General features: G+C 46.1%; 2 protein-coding genes across 6 annotated transcripts in view; one reads left to right on the top strand and one right to left on the bottom strand.

Moving 5' to 3' along the window:
- LOC308576926 (tumor necrosis factor receptor superfamily member 1A-like) overlaps positions 1–19,722 on the top strand; it is a 94,805-nt gene that overhangs the window by 51,453 nt on the left and 23,630 nt on the right. The window lies entirely within an intron of this gene.
- The window catches only part of CTC1 (CST telomere replication complex component 1), a gene marked incomplete at its 5' end in the record, with an annotated part of 45,914 nt that overhangs the window by 1,909 nt on the left and 24,283 nt on the right, over positions 1–19,722 (bottom strand). For all 5 annotated transcript variants that reach the window (XM_081176131.1, XM_081176132.1, XM_081176130.1 and 2 more), the window contains 13 exons: positions 875–939; positions 2,412–2,571; positions 3,854–3,934; positions 5,191–5,359; positions 5,566–5,672; positions 8,866–8,930; positions 9,144–9,269; positions 10,298–10,387; positions 11,314–11,767; positions 14,287–14,401; positions 16,913–17,036; positions 18,169–18,372; positions 19,002–19,173. In XM_081176131.1, coding sequence (XP_081032257.1) covers positions 875–939; positions 2,412–2,571; positions 3,854–3,934; positions 5,191–5,359; positions 5,566–5,672; positions 8,866–8,930; positions 9,144–9,269; positions 10,298–10,387; positions 11,314–11,767; positions 14,287–14,401; positions 16,913–17,036; positions 18,169–18,372; positions 19,002–19,173 — 1,932 coding nt within the window. The remainder of the gene's footprint in view (positions 1–874; positions 940–2,411; positions 2,572–3,853; positions 3,935–5,190; positions 5,360–5,565; positions 5,673–8,865; positions 8,931–9,143; positions 9,270–10,297; positions 10,388–11,313; positions 11,768–14,286; positions 14,402–16,912; positions 17,037–18,168; positions 18,373–19,001; positions 19,174–19,722) is intronic.

Here is a 19,722-nt window from a genome sequence, read left to right on the forward strand (position 1 = left end):
GAAAGAGAAGGGAGGGAGCAGCTAGCCGAGACGTCATTAGTGTGGGGGAACCTCCTTCCCCACAACTAAAACAGGGTTTAGCCCAGGGATCAGCAACCTTTTTCAGCCGTGAGCCGGTCCACTGTCCCTCAGACCATGTGGGGGGCCGGACTATATTTCTGGGGGGGGGGATGCACGAATTCCTGTGCCCCACAAATAACCCAGAGATGCATTTTAAATAAAAGTACACATTCTACTCATGTAAAAACATGCTGATTCCTGGGCCAGATTGAGAAGGCGACTGGACCGCATCCGGCCCCCGGGCCTTAGGTTGCCTACCCCTGAACTAGGAGGTCTGTCCATATTTGAGAACAAAGGATGCAAAGAGGAGGAGGGACTTTCCATTGGCGCCCAGGATGTTGCGGGAGACAGAAGTGGGAGGATTTATAGTGGCTAACTGCTCTCCTTGTGGAAAGATGTGGATTTTTGCTCGCAACCTGATGCTTGAATAAAAGAACTATAAATTATAAACGGCTTGTTATTTCTTGTTTGTGAAGTTACCGAAGGGCGAGGAGGGCTCTCCATGCCTGACAGTCTACTCAACTGGCTTACAGTCCAGTCCAAGTGAGGAACCTTCCCTAGACCACCTAGACGACTCTGGCATTTGGCCCGTGGGGACTTTTTGGCCAAGCCACACCCGCCTACCCTATACCTGGTGCCATATACCATGTCAGGTATGGGGCAGGTAAAAACTTGGCTGAAGGGGCTGAAAGGGACTGAGCAAAACCAGGCAAACTTTGAGACTTGCTCAGGCTGCACAGACATTGCATTCAAATCCTGACTCTGGCTAAACAGAACCTTCAAAGCCACAGCAACTCTAATCCACTGTACTCACCTGGCACGGGCCTTGCACACTCCTGTACGTGACAGACAAGGTGGGTTATACTGGCTGCATCTTCCCTGGATGAGAGAGAAAAAGATGGCAAACTCAGGTCACTTCTCACTGAGGGGATAAACAAGTAAATGTCCTTCGGGATAGAGGTGCAGGGTTCCTACAGTTGAATGCTTTCTCCTCACAAAAATGTGAATAGATAGACATAACATTTTACAAGGACAGGAGGGAACACCACGGACAGAATACTGTATTTTTCACTCCTGACCATAAGACACACCTAGTTTTTAGAGGAGGAAAACAAGAAAAAATATTCTGAACGAAACAGTGGGTGCGTGATTTTTTTGGTGCAGGCTGTAGCCATGGACATGCTATGTGATCTGATGGTGAATTTGGGGTGACCCAATGCAAAAATCCTGAGGATCCATGGGCTTTTACCTCCCCCCTTCCAGGCAGCCTCCGCTAGCGCTCCTTATCTCTCTCCCGATCCCACCAATTAGCTGTTTCCTTTCAACACTCCCTTCCCTTTTGCTTGCCTTAGTGTCTTTTCCTTAGCTAGAGCAGTTTTTTGCTCCTCCTTTTCTTCTAATTTCTCTCCTTATTGCTTTAGTCTTCCTGTTTCCCCCCTTTGCAAGTTTGCTGTCTTTGCCTCTCCCCTCTCAGGCAGCCTCGTTTATCTCTAGCATCCCTTATCTCTCTCCCCGATCGGCAAATGATCAGTGGCTTTGTTTCAACACCCCCTTCCCTCTTTCAAAAAAAAACACAACACGATCTGCTTTTTGCCCTTGGGCAATTCGGCTCCAGGGACCACACATTCATTCCATAAGACGCACAGACATTTCCCCTTACTTTTTAGGAAGAAAAAAGTGTGTCTTATGGAGCGAAAAATATGGCAACTGTCACACACAGGAGGAAGAAGGATATACAGTGGTACCTCGGTTTTCGAACGTAATCTGTTCCAGAAGACCGTTCGAATTCTGAAACGTTCAAAAACTGAAAACTCAAAAGCCGACAGTTAAGCCTCAGGATCCTGAGCTCAGCAGAAGCTCGTGGCATGTTCGAATTCCGAGGCGTGTTCAAAAACCACTTCCGGGTTTATGGTGTTCGTAAACCAAAATGTCTGTCAATGGAGACATTCGAAAACCGAGGTACCACTGTAGCTTGAATGCTTCACCTCTGGGTTTATAAATCATTTAATGTGTCAAGACAAGCAGATGTCGTTAATACTGCCGTTGTAGTATAAGGGGTTGTTATTTTGACTGGAATGTAATGGAGATAAATAAGCTGTTGGAAAGCAGAACAAAGTAAATCATCAAACCATCAATTCTAGCACGCAGGAGGCCACCTAAATTATATAATTTGGCATCTGGATGATTGGGATTAGTAATTGTATAATTTGGCACTGTTATATTGAGGCTAACATTGGGTTATTGTAATTGAAATCTAATAAAAATTATTGTTATTAAAAATTATGCCCCCCTTTGCACAGAACAATACCAGGAGAAAGGTTCTAGTTAGAGGATAGGAGTTTGCTGGGCACCTCTATGAAGATGCAGTTGCAAAGGGAGCAGCTCCAGTGCAGGGACAAAGACAGGACACACGTCACGTGACAGGCAACCTGCGCTTGGCCCAGACCAGAAGGCTCAGGCGTTATCCTGGACAAATACAGCACGGAAGGAGCAGAGGCGGCACCCAGCTGCCTAAAATTAAAAAGACAAAAAGGATAGACAAACAGAAAGGTTTCAGTTATGAGATATCAAAGTTTCAAAAAGATCTTCTAGAAAGCAATACTAAAATACTGTCGCAAATGTATAATTTGCTCCTGGAATGGCATAAAAAAGATGAACCGGTTAAATTGGTTATGGTGCATTGGGCAAAGGACAGGTGGCAGATTGGGAGAGGCTTTGGGAAACAGATTTGAAATTCACAGCATCCTGTACGCTAAATATGAAAATGATGTACCAGTGGGTATTTGAGCTCTACGAAATTAACTAAAATGTATAGAACAAGTTCAAATTTCTGCTGGAAGTGTAAAGAAAAGGAAGGAACCTTTTACCATATGTGGTGGACATGTAAGGTAACAAAACCATTTTGGGAAATGGTATCTAACGAATTGGGAAAAAATGTTTAAAATAACTTTTGTTAAAAAACCTGAAGCTTTCCTATTAGGACTTATAGGTACAGAGATCCCAAGGGAACAGAAAAGACGTTTTATGTGTGCGACAACAGCTGCACAGGTGTTGCTAGCCCAAAGATGGAAAGAAGAAATAATCCCAACTAGGGAAGAATGGCAAACCAAGTTGCTGGACTACGCTGAGATGGCAAAACTAACTGGGAAACTCAGGAATCAAGAAGATAAGGACTTTAAAAAAGAATGGGTAAATTTTATAATATATCTAGGAGACCATTGTAAGCAAGTTAAAACTTTAGCTGGACTTTGAGATACACTTGTAAAGTAACGAAAACTATGGATAATTTGGAAAAATGGAAAATTTGGAGAACGGACTGATATGTCATTTTAAATATTGTAATAAGGACCCATGTAGGGGATGGGAGAAGTCAGGAATACAGTGGTACCTCAGGTTACAAACGCTTCGGGTTACAAACACTTTGGGTTACAGACTCCACTAACCCAGAAGTAGTACCTCGAGTTAAGAACTTTGCTTCAGCATGAGAACAGAAATCACACCATGGCGGCGTGGCGACAGGGGGAAGCCCCATTAGCTAAAGTGGTACCTCGGGTTAAGAACAGTTTCAGGTTAAGAATGGACCTCCGGAACGAATTAAGTTCTTAACCCGAGGTACCACTGTACAGAGAATCTCATGAAATGATTATATAAGCTGTTTGACTGTAAACTTGTCCTGGTAAAAGCAAATAAAAAAGATTTTTTTAAAAAGAAAAAAGAAAAAAATGAAACACATTTGCCAAACACAGTAGGGAGTTGAGTGAGAGGGCAGAGCTGTGAAGAGTTTTGTACTCACAGGGAAGAAAGGTCGTGGGGTGCAGCAGCCAGAACAGACACGCAGCTGGACATAATGTATGCACAATAGACGTTTTTGAATCTGTAATACAGAGGTTTTGGTTTTTCAAGGAAGCAGCCTGTCTGTTATCCTTAAAGAAATATATCAATGCCACGGGGCAGAAATGGGATTCCCAAAGAACTGGATTCAGGGTAGCTGATAATCCCCCCCTTTAGTACACCCCCCCTCCACTGCCACATCCGGGCTTGACTCAGTCCTGTTTGTAACTGCGCCAGCCTTAAAACGTCCGTGTTGAGCCCTCGGAATTTCATATAACTTAACGGTTCAACATATAATCAATGGTGTCCCCAACGGACTTGACATCCACAGATACAGAGGTGCTGTATCTAGTAATGAGAGCATGGCAAGGTTGGGGTGGTGGCAGAGCCGTAGTGAGGTGACCTTGCGCCCCTGGCAGAACCGTCCAGATTGCGCCACGGACAAATTAGCTCTTCTTTCCGCCTCTCCTCCAACCCCACCCTCCACCCATTCAAGACCCTCTATTTAAAACCTTTTCCTATGCGGAAATAATATTTTTATTTACAGTGGTACCTCGGGTTACAAACACCTTGGGTTACAAACACTTTGGGTTACAGAATCCGCTAGCCCAGAAGTATTACCTCGGGTTAAGAGCATTACCTCAGGATGAGAACACAAATCGTGCACAAGCAGCGCAGCAGCAGCAGGAGGCCCCATTAGCTAAAGTGGTACCTCAGGTTAAGAATGGACCTCCGGAACGAATTATACCTGAAGGAGCGTCTCCACCTCCATCGTTCTGCCCGGACACTGAGATCCAGCGCCGAGGGCCTTCTGGCGGTTCCCTCACTGCAAGAAGCCAAGTTACAGGGAACCAGGCAGAGGGCCTTCTTGGTGGTGGCGCCCGCCCTGAGGAACGCCCTCCCATCAGATGTCAAGGAAATAAGCAGCTATCCTATCTTTAAAAGACATCTGAAGGCAGCCCTGTTTAGGGAAGTTTTTAATATTTAATGCTGAACTGTTTTTAACATTTGATTGGGAGCCGCCCAGAGTGGCTGGGGAAACTCAGCCAGATGGGCGGGGTATAAATAATAAATTATTATTATTATTAATTAAGTACGTAACCAGAGGTACCACTGTATAGACATAGTTATGGACATTTGTTTTAGCCAATTTTGCACACACACCCCTCGCCTGTGCCCCTGGCGGGCGCATTTCTCAACACCCCATAGCTACAGCCCTGGGTGGTGGTCAGCACAAACACACCTACCAGCCCAGAGTAGGCGCCTAAGCCCATTTCAACGCCTTTTGGATCCACATACCTGATGGAAACCTTGCGCTGCAAGTTCTGAAAGAGAATTCTGGCGCCAGGAAGCAGACCCCAAAGATAGGGCAAGAATGCCGCTTCAATGTACACATCCAGCACTTCTGGGGCACCAGCTGTAGGTGATACACGTAGCTTCACGGTGTAATCCCGGGTTAAGAGGTTTCCTAAGTGTGAGGAAGACAGGCAACACTTGGACCTCATCCAGTAAATACCCTAAGTTAGGAAAGGCAGATCTACAGACTTGGCACAAGAACAGCTCTGCAGAATCATTCTGCCTGACCCAGACACACTGATCAGGTCCATGTGTCTTATTTATGTGCCCAGCCATGGACCAGAAATGCTCCTTCTACAGGACATTCAAGGTTCTCACCCATCTGCTGCATCAAAACCTCGCCAGGCGACTTCTTTCCAACGTAAGATTGAACCAAAGTCCTCTGCACTATTAGGCCAGAGAAAGAGACCAGGGAGCCTGTGAAACTAATGAGTGGGAACAGGTTTAAGAGTTTTACCAGGTTCTCAAATACGTGGAGAGAGCACGGCCAAATTCTCTCCCCAAAATTTTATTTGATTTTCCATATTAAAATTTACATCCACCTAAAGAACATACAATATAAAAACAAGATTCTAAAGAAACTCCTGGACTTCCCTCCTCCCTTTAGTGGGTCTTATTGCTAATCTTGCCCTTCTGCATCTTTTATAATAACCCATATTTTTGTATCTCCGTTATATCCATAATTTGTCGTTACATTACAAGCGTTATTGCAATAGAACTAATAATTTTAACTGTTTACAACGGGTTTTAAGGTAAATTATAAATTTTCTCCATTCCTTATTAATGTTTTGGCCCTCCTGGTTTCTGATTCTTCCGGTCATTTTTGCCATTTTGGCATAGTCTATCAACTTAATCTGCCATTCTTCTCTAGTAGGGACTTTATCTTCTTTCCATCTCTGGGAACGGCCAGATTCTCAACCCAATATGTTTGTACTCTTAAAGTGACCATAGAACATTGGTCCTGAAAGACCTACTTTGACTCCCAGTACGTTTCCGAGTGTTGGTGCTGACCTTTCAAGCCCTAAAGGGCCTCGGACCAGTATATCTGAAGGAGCGTCTCCACCCGCATTGTTCAGCCCGGACACTGAGGTCCAGCTCCGAGGGCCTTCTGGCGGTTCCCTTACTGTGAGAAGTGAGGTTACAGGGAACCAGGCAGAGGGCCTTCTCGGTGGTGGCGCCTGCCCTGTGGAACGCCCTCCCAGCAGATGTCAAAGCAATAAACAACTACCGTATTTTTCGCCCTATAGGACGCACTTTTTCCCCTCCAAAAATGAAGGGGAAATGTGTGTGCGTCCTATGGAGCGAATGCAGGCTTTCACTGAAGCCTGGAGAGCGAGAGCGGTAGGTGCGCACAGACCCCTCTGCTCTCCAGGCTTCGCGGACCTCTCAGCAAGCAGCGGGAGCCAGCGCTGGACTCCCACGGCTTGCAGAGAGCTGCCTGTTTGGGGGCTGGGGCGGGGGAAGCTCAGGCTTCCCCCGCCCCAGCCCCACGCCTTTATTTCCGCCCCAGCCCCACGCCTTTATTTCCCCCCAAAAAAACTAGGTGTGCCTTATGGGACGGTGCGTCCTATAGGGCAAAAAATACGGTATCTGACTTTTAGAAGACATCTGAAGGCAGCCCTGTTTAGGGAAGTTTTTAATGTTTAATGTTTAATCTTGTTTTTAATATTCTGTTGGGAGCCACCTAGAGTGGCTGGGGAAACCCAGCCACAGATGGGCGGGGAATAAATTATTATTATTATTATTATTATTATTATTATTATTATTATTATTATTATTATTATTATTATTAAAGCACCTGGAGTGTCAGCATGTCTCAATAGGAGAGATGCTTCAACGGGGAAAAATTATGGCTCCTGAGGGGGCATCATGTTGAGCGAGAGCAGGATTTATTGATTAAATTCCTATCCTGCCTTTTTTCCCAAAGGTGTCCAGGGTAGCAAACACCGAAGTGGTATCTACTTGGTACATCTATGGTCAAAACTGGGGCGGGGAAAACGGAAGCAAAACTAGAGGCAGCAAATCAACGCCATTAGAGGGGCAAGTTCTTTGACAAGAGCAGAGAAAGTGGAATAAATCTGAAGGCAAAGGCTGACGAAAGGAGGCAACTGACAGACGGGCACAAGACAAAGGCAAGGACTGCCAAACTGTACCCTTCATTAACATCCAGGGAGAAGACAGAGATTGCAGCAGATGGAGCTAAGCATCAGATATTCCTCATCCCCCCCCCCACACAAAAACAGCGCAGGCTGAGTCAGTAACCACTTCCCTAATAGCATCATCACGGTGGAAACTTCCCAGTTCCGAAGGAACAATTTCCAGACATGAACCTGAAGGCAGAAGAGGTGCAGATTCAAGCAAAGGTGTGTGGCAGAGGTATGGGACTGAAGGGGTCAGGACATTGTTGTAAACAAAAATTGCCCTTTTCCCTTATGGAGTATCCAAGAGCCCATATAGAGTCCTTACATAGGTTCCCTATTGGTAGAAGATAACAGAGGCCAACCAGAGAATATTGAGAAGCAAAGCAGCTCGTAAGCTTGATCTTTGTGATCTGTTGCAACAGGGTACTCCCCTCACACGCAGGAGAGAGGAGGAACCCAGAACAATGGTGTGCAAGGCCTTATAAAGACTTTTGAAATTGCCACCCTGTAGATCAAGACCACCCCCAGAAACAGCATACATACATCACAGAAGGGGTGTAACCTAAGACCACCCCTCAGATACATCATACCTACATCACAGAAATTTAAATGTTGCTTTTCTCCTGTCATTGTTTATCTCCGGTCTGGCAGGTTACTTGACTGGATTTCCTGGGGAGCCTGGCCAGTCTTTTGTAATGATAAATACTTAGCTCCTGGGCCAGGTCACAGCTCACACCCTATTCATATCTTAAATGTGCCCTTAAGACAGGATTTGTGAGGAAAGAGACAATGGGGAGGTTTCCCACTTTGACCTTGCAGAGAAAACATTTGCTCAGTTTAGGAATCAAAATGGTTCCAGGTTGGTCTTCCTGTGCTGATCTATGTACGTGCTTGGTTAGTACGCTTATGAACATTACCATATTAAGACCTCAAAATTCCTATCACAACATGACACAGCCGCATGGTGAATATCAAGCAACGTGTGTCTTAACTGGCATCTCTGGCGCTTAATCTTAACATGATCCCTTTTGGTCTTGTTTAAAAGCATCCATACATTAATCCATACATTACGGAGGCGGCACTCGTGTATGGAGGGGGCTGGTGGGGTTCAAGAGAGCGCCGCTTCCCTGATCCTCCTGCCCATGCGCATGCAAATTACTCTTCAGATTAAGACGAGGTCTGTGTGCACCTCATGTCCTCAGCTAGCCCTCTCTCTCATCTCAATACAAGGCACTGGTACTCAAAAAACAGCTTCTCTCATATACACAGCCCAAGATGTTGGCATTAAAAGCTGGAATATCATTACATTTTCTTTTTAGCGGAGAGTCAGCAGCAAAACAGCATACAAAAATTCCCCATTGCAGGAACTAGTTGACTGGGCCGTGTTGTTCCCTGCGAATCTTTTTTTTTTTTAATGTTTCCCCACAGATTCTTTTATCAGCTTTGGTAAATAGGAACAGAGGGAAGGCTAGATTACCTGGAGCTGAGAATCTCCGCAATGGAAAACACCTTTCGATCCATCTGCGGCACTGTCGAAACCAGCTGAAAAACAACATTCTTTTATAAAAACACAATGCAATGCCAAACACTTAAAACGACACACAGCTGCCTTCAGATGTCTTCTAGAAGTTGCATAGTTCTTTATCTCCTTGACATCTGGTGGGAGGGTGTTCCACAAGGCGATTACCACAAAGGCCTTCTGCTTGCTTCCCCGTTACTTCACTTCTCACAGCGAGGCAACACACACAGGCCTACCTGAGAAATAGAGCCCACGTGGTGCAGGAGGGCTCCATCTGGAACAGGGAGAAACAAGGATCGTCTCAGCGGATTCAGGTTTCCTTGTGCTGGTGAGCAGCACAGTTGATCAAAGACACCCAAGTCCTGCAAAAGCAATAGCACCAAAGATACAGTCACTCAGAGCTTTTCTTGCTGTCACAGTACTCACTAAAGAGTACGGTCACCTCTTTTTCTTGAGGCACATGGCAGCCATTTTATGCCGACAGCCATGGCACTTTTACCTAAAAAAAGCACTGGATGTGGTACAGAATAGAAAAATATTGTGCAACAGAACACAGTGGACGATCGGGTTGCAAACGTGATCTGTGCAGGATGCACATTCGCAACCCACAGCGTTCGCAACCAGTGTCTGTGCACGCACGGGTTGCGATTCGGTGCTTCTGCGCAAAGTGCAATTTAGCGCTTCTGCACATGCACAACCGCCGAAACCCGGAAGTAACCCGTTCCGGTACTTTGGGTTTCAGCGGTCCGTAACCTGAAAAAACGCAACCTGAAGCAGCTGTAACCCGAGGTATGACTGTACAGTGGTACCTTGGGTTACATACATTTCAGGTTGCATACACTTCAGGTTACAGACTCTGCTAACCCAGAAATAGTACCTTGGGTTAAGAACTTTGCTTCAGGATGAGAACAGAAATAGGGTGGCGGCGGCGTGGCAGCAGCAGGAGGCCCCATTAGCTAAAGTGGTACCTCAGGTTAAGAACAGTTTCAGCTTAAGTATGGACCTCCGGAACGAATTAAGTACGTAACCAGAGGTACCACTGTACTGTTAGTTGGAAGGACCACCAAAGGTCCTATACAGTGTTACCTCAGGTTACATACACTTCAGGTTACATACGCTTCAGGTTACAGACTCTGCTAACCCAAAAATAGTGCTTCAGGTTAAGAACTTTGCTTCAGGATGAGAACAGAAATCGTGCTCCGGCGGCGCAGCAGCAGCAGGAGGCCCCATTAGCTAAAGTGGTGCTTCAGGTTAAGAACAGCATAAACAAGCCTCCAGCGAAGAACAAGCATTTTGATCACAGGAAATCAAAGAACCCCAGAAATGACTGGCAGGTCTCTTGTGAGGTTTCCAGGAATGGGCTGGAGCCGGAGCCGTTTTTCATCCTTACCGTGCACTGGGGGATGGTGAGCTGGTACAGGTGATCCGGGTGCAGGAAGGGGAACCACCGGAGCGATTTCCTCAGGAACAGGAGCAACAGCTGCAGTGAGAGGATTTTTTTTAAAAGAGGGGGAAAAGAGGCCAGTAAGAGAAGAAAGCCAATTTTAAATGTAAAGGCAAAACACATTAAGAAGCAACAGAATTGGCTCCCATGCAGAACAGGTGATCATTTGAGAGAACATGAGAATTAAAACCGGCTGCAGAACACTGGAAATGCAATATACATAATAATAATATAATTTTTTTTATTTATATCCCGCCCTCCCCAGCCGAAGCCAGGCTCAGAGCGGCTAACATCAGTAAAATGATAAAACATTCTAAAATCATTTCATTCTAAAATTAATTCCAATCAGATTAATGGCAACCATTTGGCTAGAGTTCTGTGAGGATTGCCAAAGGAGGGGGTCAGACTGTGCCCTGACCAAAGGCCAGGCAGAACAGCTCGGTCTTGCAGGCCCTGCAGAAAGATGTCAAATCCCGCAGGGCCCTGGTCTCTTGGGACAGAGTGTTCCACCAGATCGGGGGCCACGGCCGAAAAAGCCCTGGCTCTGGTTGAGGCCAGCCTAACCTCTCTGTGGCCTGGGACCTCCAAGGTGTTTTTGTTTGAAGACCGTAAGGTCCTCCATGGGACATACCAGGAGAGGCGGTCCCGTAGGTACGAGGGTCCTAGGCCGTATAGGGCTTTGAAGGTTAAAACCAGCACCTTAAACCTGACCCTGTACTCCACCGGGAGCCAGTGCAGTTGGTATAGCACCGGGTGAATGTGCTCTCGCAGCGAAGACCCCATAAGGAGTCTCGCCACGGCATTCTGCACCTGCTGGAGTTTCTGGGTCAGTCTCAAGGGCAGCCACATCAGTAGAGGAACAAGGCAGGAAGCAGCACTTATCTCAAAAGTCAACCCAGCTACCTCCACTCCAACCCCGGAGAGGATTCTGAAAACATCCCTTGCCCCCTCGCCTGTCTTACTTTCTGCTGGGCTTCACTGGTCTCTTGCAGAGCGGAAGTGGTAAACTCTTGCTGGCACCCGGTTTCTCCAAGACTCTTGCACAGTTCAGGGCTGCCCATCCATACCACTGTGGCTTGAAAGCAGAGTTGTGCTGCCCGGCCGCCTTTGCCCCCGTCTCCGGAAGTCGGCAGATAGTTGCGCCAGACGAGTCCCTCTTTCTGTGTCACGAGGAACAGGCGGGACACGCAGGCCGCTTCCACAGCCCTGCCCTGGGAAGGCTCTGCTGCGCTGGCGCCCGGCTCTGCCCTTCCTGCGCCGGGTATTCTCCCCTCTTGCGATCTTGGCTCAGCGGCTGAGGAGCCATCGCCTTCCGCTTGAGAAGAGGTCCTTTCATTCGCTCGGCGACCCTGGGAGACTCTCTTTTCGGGAGTATAAAGGATCTCCACATCCTCAAAACAAAACTGTATGCAAGGCCTTGGAGGAGAGCAGAGAAGAGGGGTGAGTACAGCTCAAGCCCATTATTTACAAAAATAAATCCAGTGGGACCTTGGTTCTCAAACTTAATCCGTTCCGGAAGTCTGTTCCAAAACCAAAGTGCGCTTTCCCATAGAAAGTAATGCAAAATCAATTACTCTGTTCCAGACTTTTAAAAACAACCCCTAAAACAGCAATTTAACATGAATTTCACTATCTAACGAGACCATGGATCCATAAATGAAAGCAATAAACAATGTACTGCAGTCACACAATCAATCATTCAGTAGCTGAACTGGGTTCCACGCAGTTACAAAAACAAAACAAAATGAGCCGCAAAAACAAAAACGCAAAATAAATAGCAAAAACAGACAGAACTCAGCGTAACACCCAAAAAGTATGGCACTCAAATTGGAAGTGTAACACTCAAAACGGAGCATGTTTGGCTTCCAAAAAAAGATCGCAAACCAGAACACTTACTTCTGGGTTTGGAGTGTTTGGGTTCCAAGCTGTTTGAGTACCAAGGCGTTTGACAACCAAGGTACCACTGTGAACATAGCTGTGGGAAAGGACTGCAGAGGCAAGCCTTTCGGGGGGTGTATGCTAAAAACATCTCTCTGTTGGACAGGACTTTTTTGCTGACTGCTGCTGCCAGTTTTCATATTATTGCTGAATTTTAGTTTACGTATGTTATTAAAGTGTATGCCCACTTCCCAGTAGGTAATTTTTTCTTTGTTTGCATTTCTTATGCTGTGAAGCTGCTTTAAATGCCCCATGGGCAGAAGAGCAGCAAACTCCAAGACTGTACCATTATTTACCAAAAGGACACTACAGTCGTACCTTGGAAGCTGAATGGCTTGGCTCCTGAACAAATCGGCTCCTGAACGATCGAAACCTAGAAGTTAGTGTTCCAGTTTCTGAATGATTTTCGGAAGCCAAACATCCGGCACTGATTCCGATTGGCTGCAGGACACTCCTGCAGAAAACCAGAAGCCACGCTTTGGTTTTTAAACAGTTCCGGGAGTCGAATGGACTCCCGGAATGAATTCTGTTTGAAAACCAAGGAACCACCGTATCTATCAGGGGCAGAGGAGGAATGGTAGAGACCACCTCCCCTCCCTGACCCTTCCAGGGAGGAGGGAGTGGAAGACAGTTTAGATTTACAACAGGGGTTTGTGGGAGGTCACAGCTCAGAGGCAGATGAGGGGGAAAGTTGGGAAATAATGGGAGAGGAGGATGAGGAAGCAGCAGAGGGGCGACAGCCGATGGACACCGTGTCTTTAGAAAGCATTCCAGACCCTCCACCTCCCAGAACCCGGCAAGCCTTGAAAGTAGCAGCCCCCATAGAAGTGGGAGAGATGGAGGGGGGGAGAGATTCACTTGGGATAATGCCATTATCCAAGAGGTTGGGTCTATAGCTTCTCTTTGTAATTACTGACTTAAAAAAAAGGTAAGAAACCTTCCTTGTCTTTATATTTTCTGGGCAACCAGCCAGGAACCACTAGCAGAATCCTGACACTATCCATGCATGAGAAAAGGGCTATCCACAGGCTTGGGGGAAGCACAAGGTTTGCTGAGTTACAACAGCAAAGACTTTGGAGGGAAAGGGAAAGGGAACAGAGAGGGGGGTCTCCTACATAGCATCATTTCACACGGCAACATCGGTTTTGTAGCATATTTGGGCTAAAATGAGTCTCAAGCCTGAAAAGCTTGAAGATGACTGGCCCTGATATTGGGCACAATATTGAGCTGGAAGCGTGGATAAAATTACGGAATGTTGGTTTGAGATTTACAGGGTGTATGCCTTTAAAGGAGAATGTATTAAAAATGATGTATAGATGGCATTTGACACCAATAAAATTAGCTAAAATGTATAGGAAAAGAGACAGAAAATGTTGGAAATGTAGGGAAATAGACGGAGATTACTTTCATATGTGGTGGACTTGTGGCAAGGTAAAAAGATTCTGGGAGTTAATCTATAATGAACTTAAAAAGATATTTAAGTATACTTTTCCTAAAAGACCAGAGGCATTTTTGATAGGTCTGGTGGGAAAAGAAATTAAAAGAAAAGACCAGAACTTGTTCATGTACGCCACAGCCGCTGCATGAACTTTACTGGCCCAAAGATGGAAAACACAAGATTTACCAACCATCCAGGAGTGGCAGGTGAAGATGATAGATTTTGCGGAACTTGCCAAATTGAAAGGAAGGATCCGGGACCAAGAGGACCAGAGATACAATAACAATTGGAGTAAATTTATTGAATATATAAAGGAGAACAACAAAAATATCAAGACACTAGCAGGACTGGAATAACACCTCCAATGTAAATGTAAAATGTAATGACAATAATATATGCAAAAAGTAGGTGATGTATATACCAACTTTCCCCCTGTGTGCTTTGTACCACTCCAAGGCCCTGCCATGGTTCTTTCGGGGGCTCAGAGAAAGGGGGAAACTTGCCTTAATAATAATAATAATTTATTATTACGGTCGGAGACCAGCTTGCAGAGACTTGCCTTGTTTTCTTCTCCTTTATGTGCTCGGGTGACCCCAGCTGCTGCCAAGAAGGGAAATCACTTCGAAGGAATTGCTCGATTACAAACTGAAATATTTCTACCTGCAGGAGGCACCCTGCAATAAACAAACAACAATCATAGAAATAGACACCACATCAACAGTTAAGCAAAGCTGGCTAAATAAAAAGTCAACTGTGAAGTAGATGTACCGTAGTTTTCGCTCCATAACACACATTTTTTTCCTCCTAGAAAGTAAGGGGAAATGTCTGTGCGTCTTACGGAGCGAATGCTTCCCTCCTCCGTGGTTTCCAGCGGGAGAAGAGCCGCTGAATGGGGAGGAGAGAGGGACAGAGTGCCTGCTTCTTTAAAGGAGCAAAGTGAGAGGGGAGAGGAGCCGCTTACACGAGTGTAAGCGGCTCCTGTCCGGTTGGCTCCTTTAAAGCAAGAAGGTTCTGCTTCTCTCCCTCCTCCCCACTCAGTGGCTCTTCTCCCGCTTTGCTGGAAATAGCAGGAAAGATTTTCAGCTCGCGAAGGGGGGGGGGGGAGGAAAAGAAGCAGAGCCTGCTTGCTTTAAAGGAGCAAAGCGGGAGAGGAGCCGCTTATACTTGTGTAAGCGGCTCCTGTCCGGTAGGCTCCTTTAAAGCAAGCAGGCTCTCTGTCCCTCCAGCAAAGTTTTTCAGCTCACTAAGGGGGGGGAGGGAGAGAAGCAGAGCCTGCTCCATGCGTGTTCCTTGTCCCTTGAGTCCTTTTCCTTCCCTCCCCACTTAAAACGTGGTTACAAAGCACAGATCCACATGGATCCTCAGGATTTTTGCACTGGGTCACCCCAAATTCACCATCAGATCACATAGCATGTCCATGGCTACAGTTTGCACCAAAAAAATCACGCACCCACTGTTACCTGGGGCTGCAGTGGTGCAAAAACATGGTTACAAACATGGATCCACATAGATCCTCAGGATTTTTGCATTGGGCTACCCCAAACTCACCGTCAGATCACATGTCTGTGGCCACAGCATGAACCACAAAAATCATACAGCCACTGTTTGTTTAGAATATTTTTTTTTCTTGTTTTCCTCCTCTAAAAACTACATGCGTGTTATGGTCGGGTGCGTGTTATCGAGCGAAAAATACGGTAGGTGCTTGCAGAAGGCTTGGCCCTCAAATCTAAAGCAAGCCATTCTACTCTCTGTGCTAACTCTCTTATTTCTCAACCCCCAAACTCATCTGACCCAGTACATTCCAGGGGGAGAGACTGAGAAATCTGGCTTAGCTTTGAGAATCCTCCTTTGAGCACAAAGTAGTCCGGACACCAGGGCATTTCCATCTGTAGTCACTTGAGACAAAGTTAGCAATCTGTTTATGAAGGTGAAATAGGGATGAGGGGGACTCCAGTTACAGTGGTACCTCGGGTTAAGTACTTAATTCATTCCGGAGGTCCGTTCTTAACCTGAAACTGTTAAAGCACCACTTTAGCTAATGGGGCCTCCTGCTGCTGCCGCGCCGCCGGAGCACAATTTCTGTTCTTATCCTGAAGCAAAGTTCTTAATCCGAGGTAATATTTCTGGGTTAGCAGAGTCTGTAACCTGAAGCGTATGTAATCTGAAGTGTATGTAACCCGAGGTACCACTGTATGGGAAGGGGCAGGCAGGCTGGAGAGCAAGATAAAATAAGATCTTTCTCCAAGCTAGAGCTCTCAGCAGCATCAGAAATTTAGCAAGGATTGGAAAGCCCCTTTTCCCGTTGCCCCGCAAACCACAGCAGCAGCAGGTTAGACACTGCAGAGTTCTCCTGGCGACTCCCTTACAACTGAAAATATCAACTTGCAATCCAATATTTGTTGAGGACGATACTCCCAAAACTACCAAGATTGTTTCAGGGTACTTAGCCGAGATCTTTAAAGCTAAATATAAAGTTGTCTAATTTATTCAACGGTAGTTATTTAGTCTTTTATATACTGTATGTGTTTGTATTATCAATCTATTTGGATGACTTTGTATGATTTTACTGTTTTAAAGAGCTTGGTTTTTAAAAAATGCATTTTCTTGACTTGGTTGGTAAAGATTGCATGGCTAAGAACAGGCTATTTGCTTTCCTTGTCAGGTGTCAGACCTTTTTATCGTGATGTGTAACAATCTATTTTGGCAACTTTGTTCAAATGTAAAAACTGTCTTAGTATTGTATTTTGGAAGTTAGAATACTATAATATGTTCTTATTATGTGCTAATTTATCTTCCCAGGGTTTTTTTAAAAGGTCCAATACAATGGTTTCTTTTGAAGCAAGCTATCCTCTTAAATGCTGGAGGAGACTCTTGAGAGTCCCATGGACTGCAAGAAGATCAAACCTCTCCATTCTGAAGGAAATCAGCCCTGAGTGCTCACTGGACAGTGTTCTCGAAGCTACAAACATGAGTCTGACCAAACTGCGGGCGGCAGTGGAAGACAGGAGTGCCTGGCATGCTCTGGTCCAGGGGGTCACGAAGAGGCGGACATGACTAAACGACTAAACAACAACATCCTCTTAAAATCAAAGTTGAGAAATAATTTTCTACGTCCTAAGAGCCAGCATCATATTGCTGGTTTTTAAGAGCATTCAAACCACAGAATCGATATAGGATGGACACACCTACTAAAGACGTCTCAGCAAATGGCCGGCCATCTCTGTGGAATATTATACAAGGGAGGGCTTTGCTTCTGTCTTGTAACTTGAGGGAGCCACTGCTGGAAGAGTCCAGCCACCCAAGCAACACCTACGCACCCAAAAAAGAGAAAAGAGAAAGGTGAAGAACATGGACGAGTCATAATGAATAAATGATGCTATTCCCACACATTTTCCAGGGATCTCTTTGTAATGAAATAATAAGCATTTGTATAACACGATGGGAGTGTGCAAAGCACTTAAAATCAGAGGATCGCAGAATTGTAGAGTTGGAAGGGACCCCTGAGGGTGTCAGGCTTCAGGAAATTGGCTTCCTCCCCTGTGGCTCTTAGTGAGCAGATCAAATGAAAGGGAATTATTACCAGTTAGTCTCTTTAATAAACACAGAGAAGGACAAAAGAAAGCATCTACCCAGAATGGCAGCGCTCCCAATTAAGGCTTACACCCCTTCCGTCTCTATTAATCTACGTTGCTCCTACATCTTGTAATCTGAGCTTGTACCCTCTGCGCTTTCTGTTCTGAGAGTTTCTGAGCTCTTCTCAACCTTGGGGAGGGCGCTGGAGGATTGCTGTCCAACGACTGTGAATCTGTTAACCCTCTCTTTTAATAATAATAATAATAATAATAATAATAATAATAATAATAATAATAATAATTTATTTATACCTCACCCATCTGGCTGGGCTTCCCAAGCCACTCTGGGCAGCTTCCAACAAAATATTAAAATACTGTAATACATCAAACATTAAAAGCTTCCCTAAACAGGGCTGCCTTCAGATGTCTTCTAAAGGTCTGGTAGTTGTTGTTCTCTTTGACATCTGGTGGGAGGGCGTTCCACAGGGCAGGCGCCACTACCGAGAAGGCCCTCTGCCTGGTTCCCTGTAACTTGGCTTCTCGCAGTGAGGGAACCACCAGAAGGCCCTCGGCGCTGGCCCTCAGTGTCTGGGTAGAACGATGGGGGAGGAGACGCTCCTTCCAGTGTTTATTCTCCCAGCTGCTCCCCATCCAGTTATTCCCAACTTCTGCCTTCTGAACTAAATCCCTCTGCAAACCACTGTCCTCCTCCTCCTGGAAAGATTCAGGAGCAGAGGGAAGGGATGGCTCCTACCATTCCTCCTCAGCGCAGCCTTCCTCAGCACGGTCCCTAACAGAGGGTCATCTAGTTCAACCCACAACAAGTTCAGGAACGTTGCTGCTTTTATGAAGTTGAATTTAGCACTCACCATCCGAGGCTGAAAGCTCTCAGCAGATAAACTGGAGTAGGACCAGGCCAATCTGCGATTCAGCTCCACGGCGATTACGTTGCAGAGCTCGGGGGCTGAGTTCAGTTGTTGCAGTGGACTGAGGCTTTCCCAGCCCTTCTTCTCAGCCATGGCAGACAGCAGAGAGAAAGGCGGAATCTGACATGGCGGCTCCAAAATCTCATACTAGGAAAGGATTGAGAGGGTCTAATTATCCTCTATCTCCAGGAAGAGATGGAAGCACTCGGGGCTACAATCAGGAGTCAAAAAAGGTACAGGACCCCTGGATGGTTAAGCCCAGTCAAAGGTGACAATGGGGTGTGGCGCTCATCTCACTTTCAGGCTAAGGGAGCCGGCGTTTGTCCACAGACAGCTTTCCGGGTCATGTGGCCATCATGACTAAACCGCTTCTGGAGCAACAGGGCAGTGACGGAAAGCAGAGCACACAGAAACGCTGTTTACCTTCCCGCCGCAGTTGTACCTATTTATCTACTTGCACTGGCATGCTTTCGAACTGCTAGGTTGGCAGGAGCTGGGACAAAGCAACGGGAGCTCGCTCCATTGCGGGGATTTGAACCACCGACCTTCCGATTGGTTTAGACATCCTCTCAACATTACTAGCAAGTCCTCCATTCATGGAGCTAAAGGTAAAGGACCCCTGGACAGTTAAGTCCAGAAGAATTTGACTATGGGGTGTGATGCTCACACCGTTGTGGGGATTCGAACCACCAACCTTCTGAGTGGCAAGCCCAAGAGGCCCAGTGGTTTAGATCATAGCGCCACCCGCGTCCCTGTACAGTCAGGAGTAGAGTTACCTGCTGCAGGGGGCAGTGGTGCTCTTCCGCCAGAATCTCTTGATGGATGTTTCTCTCTTCTTTTCCGAGAGGCACCAGAACATTCAGAATAGGAACAATAAACTTCTCTGCTGCCCCCTGGGCTTGGTGGCTAAGGCAGTGCAAGGACTGCTGGTGCGGAAGGACGCAAAACCTAGGAGGAATTATGGATGCATTAGCGCCGCCCTCAAACAAAAACCCCAGGAAGGGGGAAATGCAAACAACAGGTGGAGATAGTAGGAAGGAAGCGCAGAACAAGCCGAGACAACAGTAAGGGAAAAGGATATGGGATGTGAATGTACACATCCAAGAAAAGGTCGGTCTAAGATATTCCCACACAATGGGACATTTTATACCTTCTGTGATCAAAGTCCTTCGTTACCCTCCCACTTAGTTCTCAAGTTCTTCGTTACTATGTTATTAACTGCCATCTTCTACAGCACGTGAAATTACCAGGGGTTGGGTCAGAGTTTTAATCTGTTATAAGTTTTTAAGACATTTAATATACAGTGGTACCTTGGGTTAAGTACTTGATTTGTTCCGGAGATCCGTACTTAACCTGAAACTGTTCTTAACCTGAAGCACCACTTTAGCTGATGGGGCCTCCTGCTGCCGCCACGCGATTTCTGTTCTCATCCTGAAGCAAAGTTCTTAACCTGAGGTAATATTTCTGGGTTAGCAGAGGCTGTAACCTGAAGCGTAT

The sequence above is a fragment of the Podarcis bocagei genome (genome assembly GCF_964188305.1).
Source record: "Podarcis bocagei genome assembly, chromosome: 17".
NCBI classification, from domain to species: domain Eukaryota; kingdom Metazoa; phylum Chordata; class Lepidosauria; order Squamata; family Lacertidae; genus Podarcis; species Podarcis bocagei.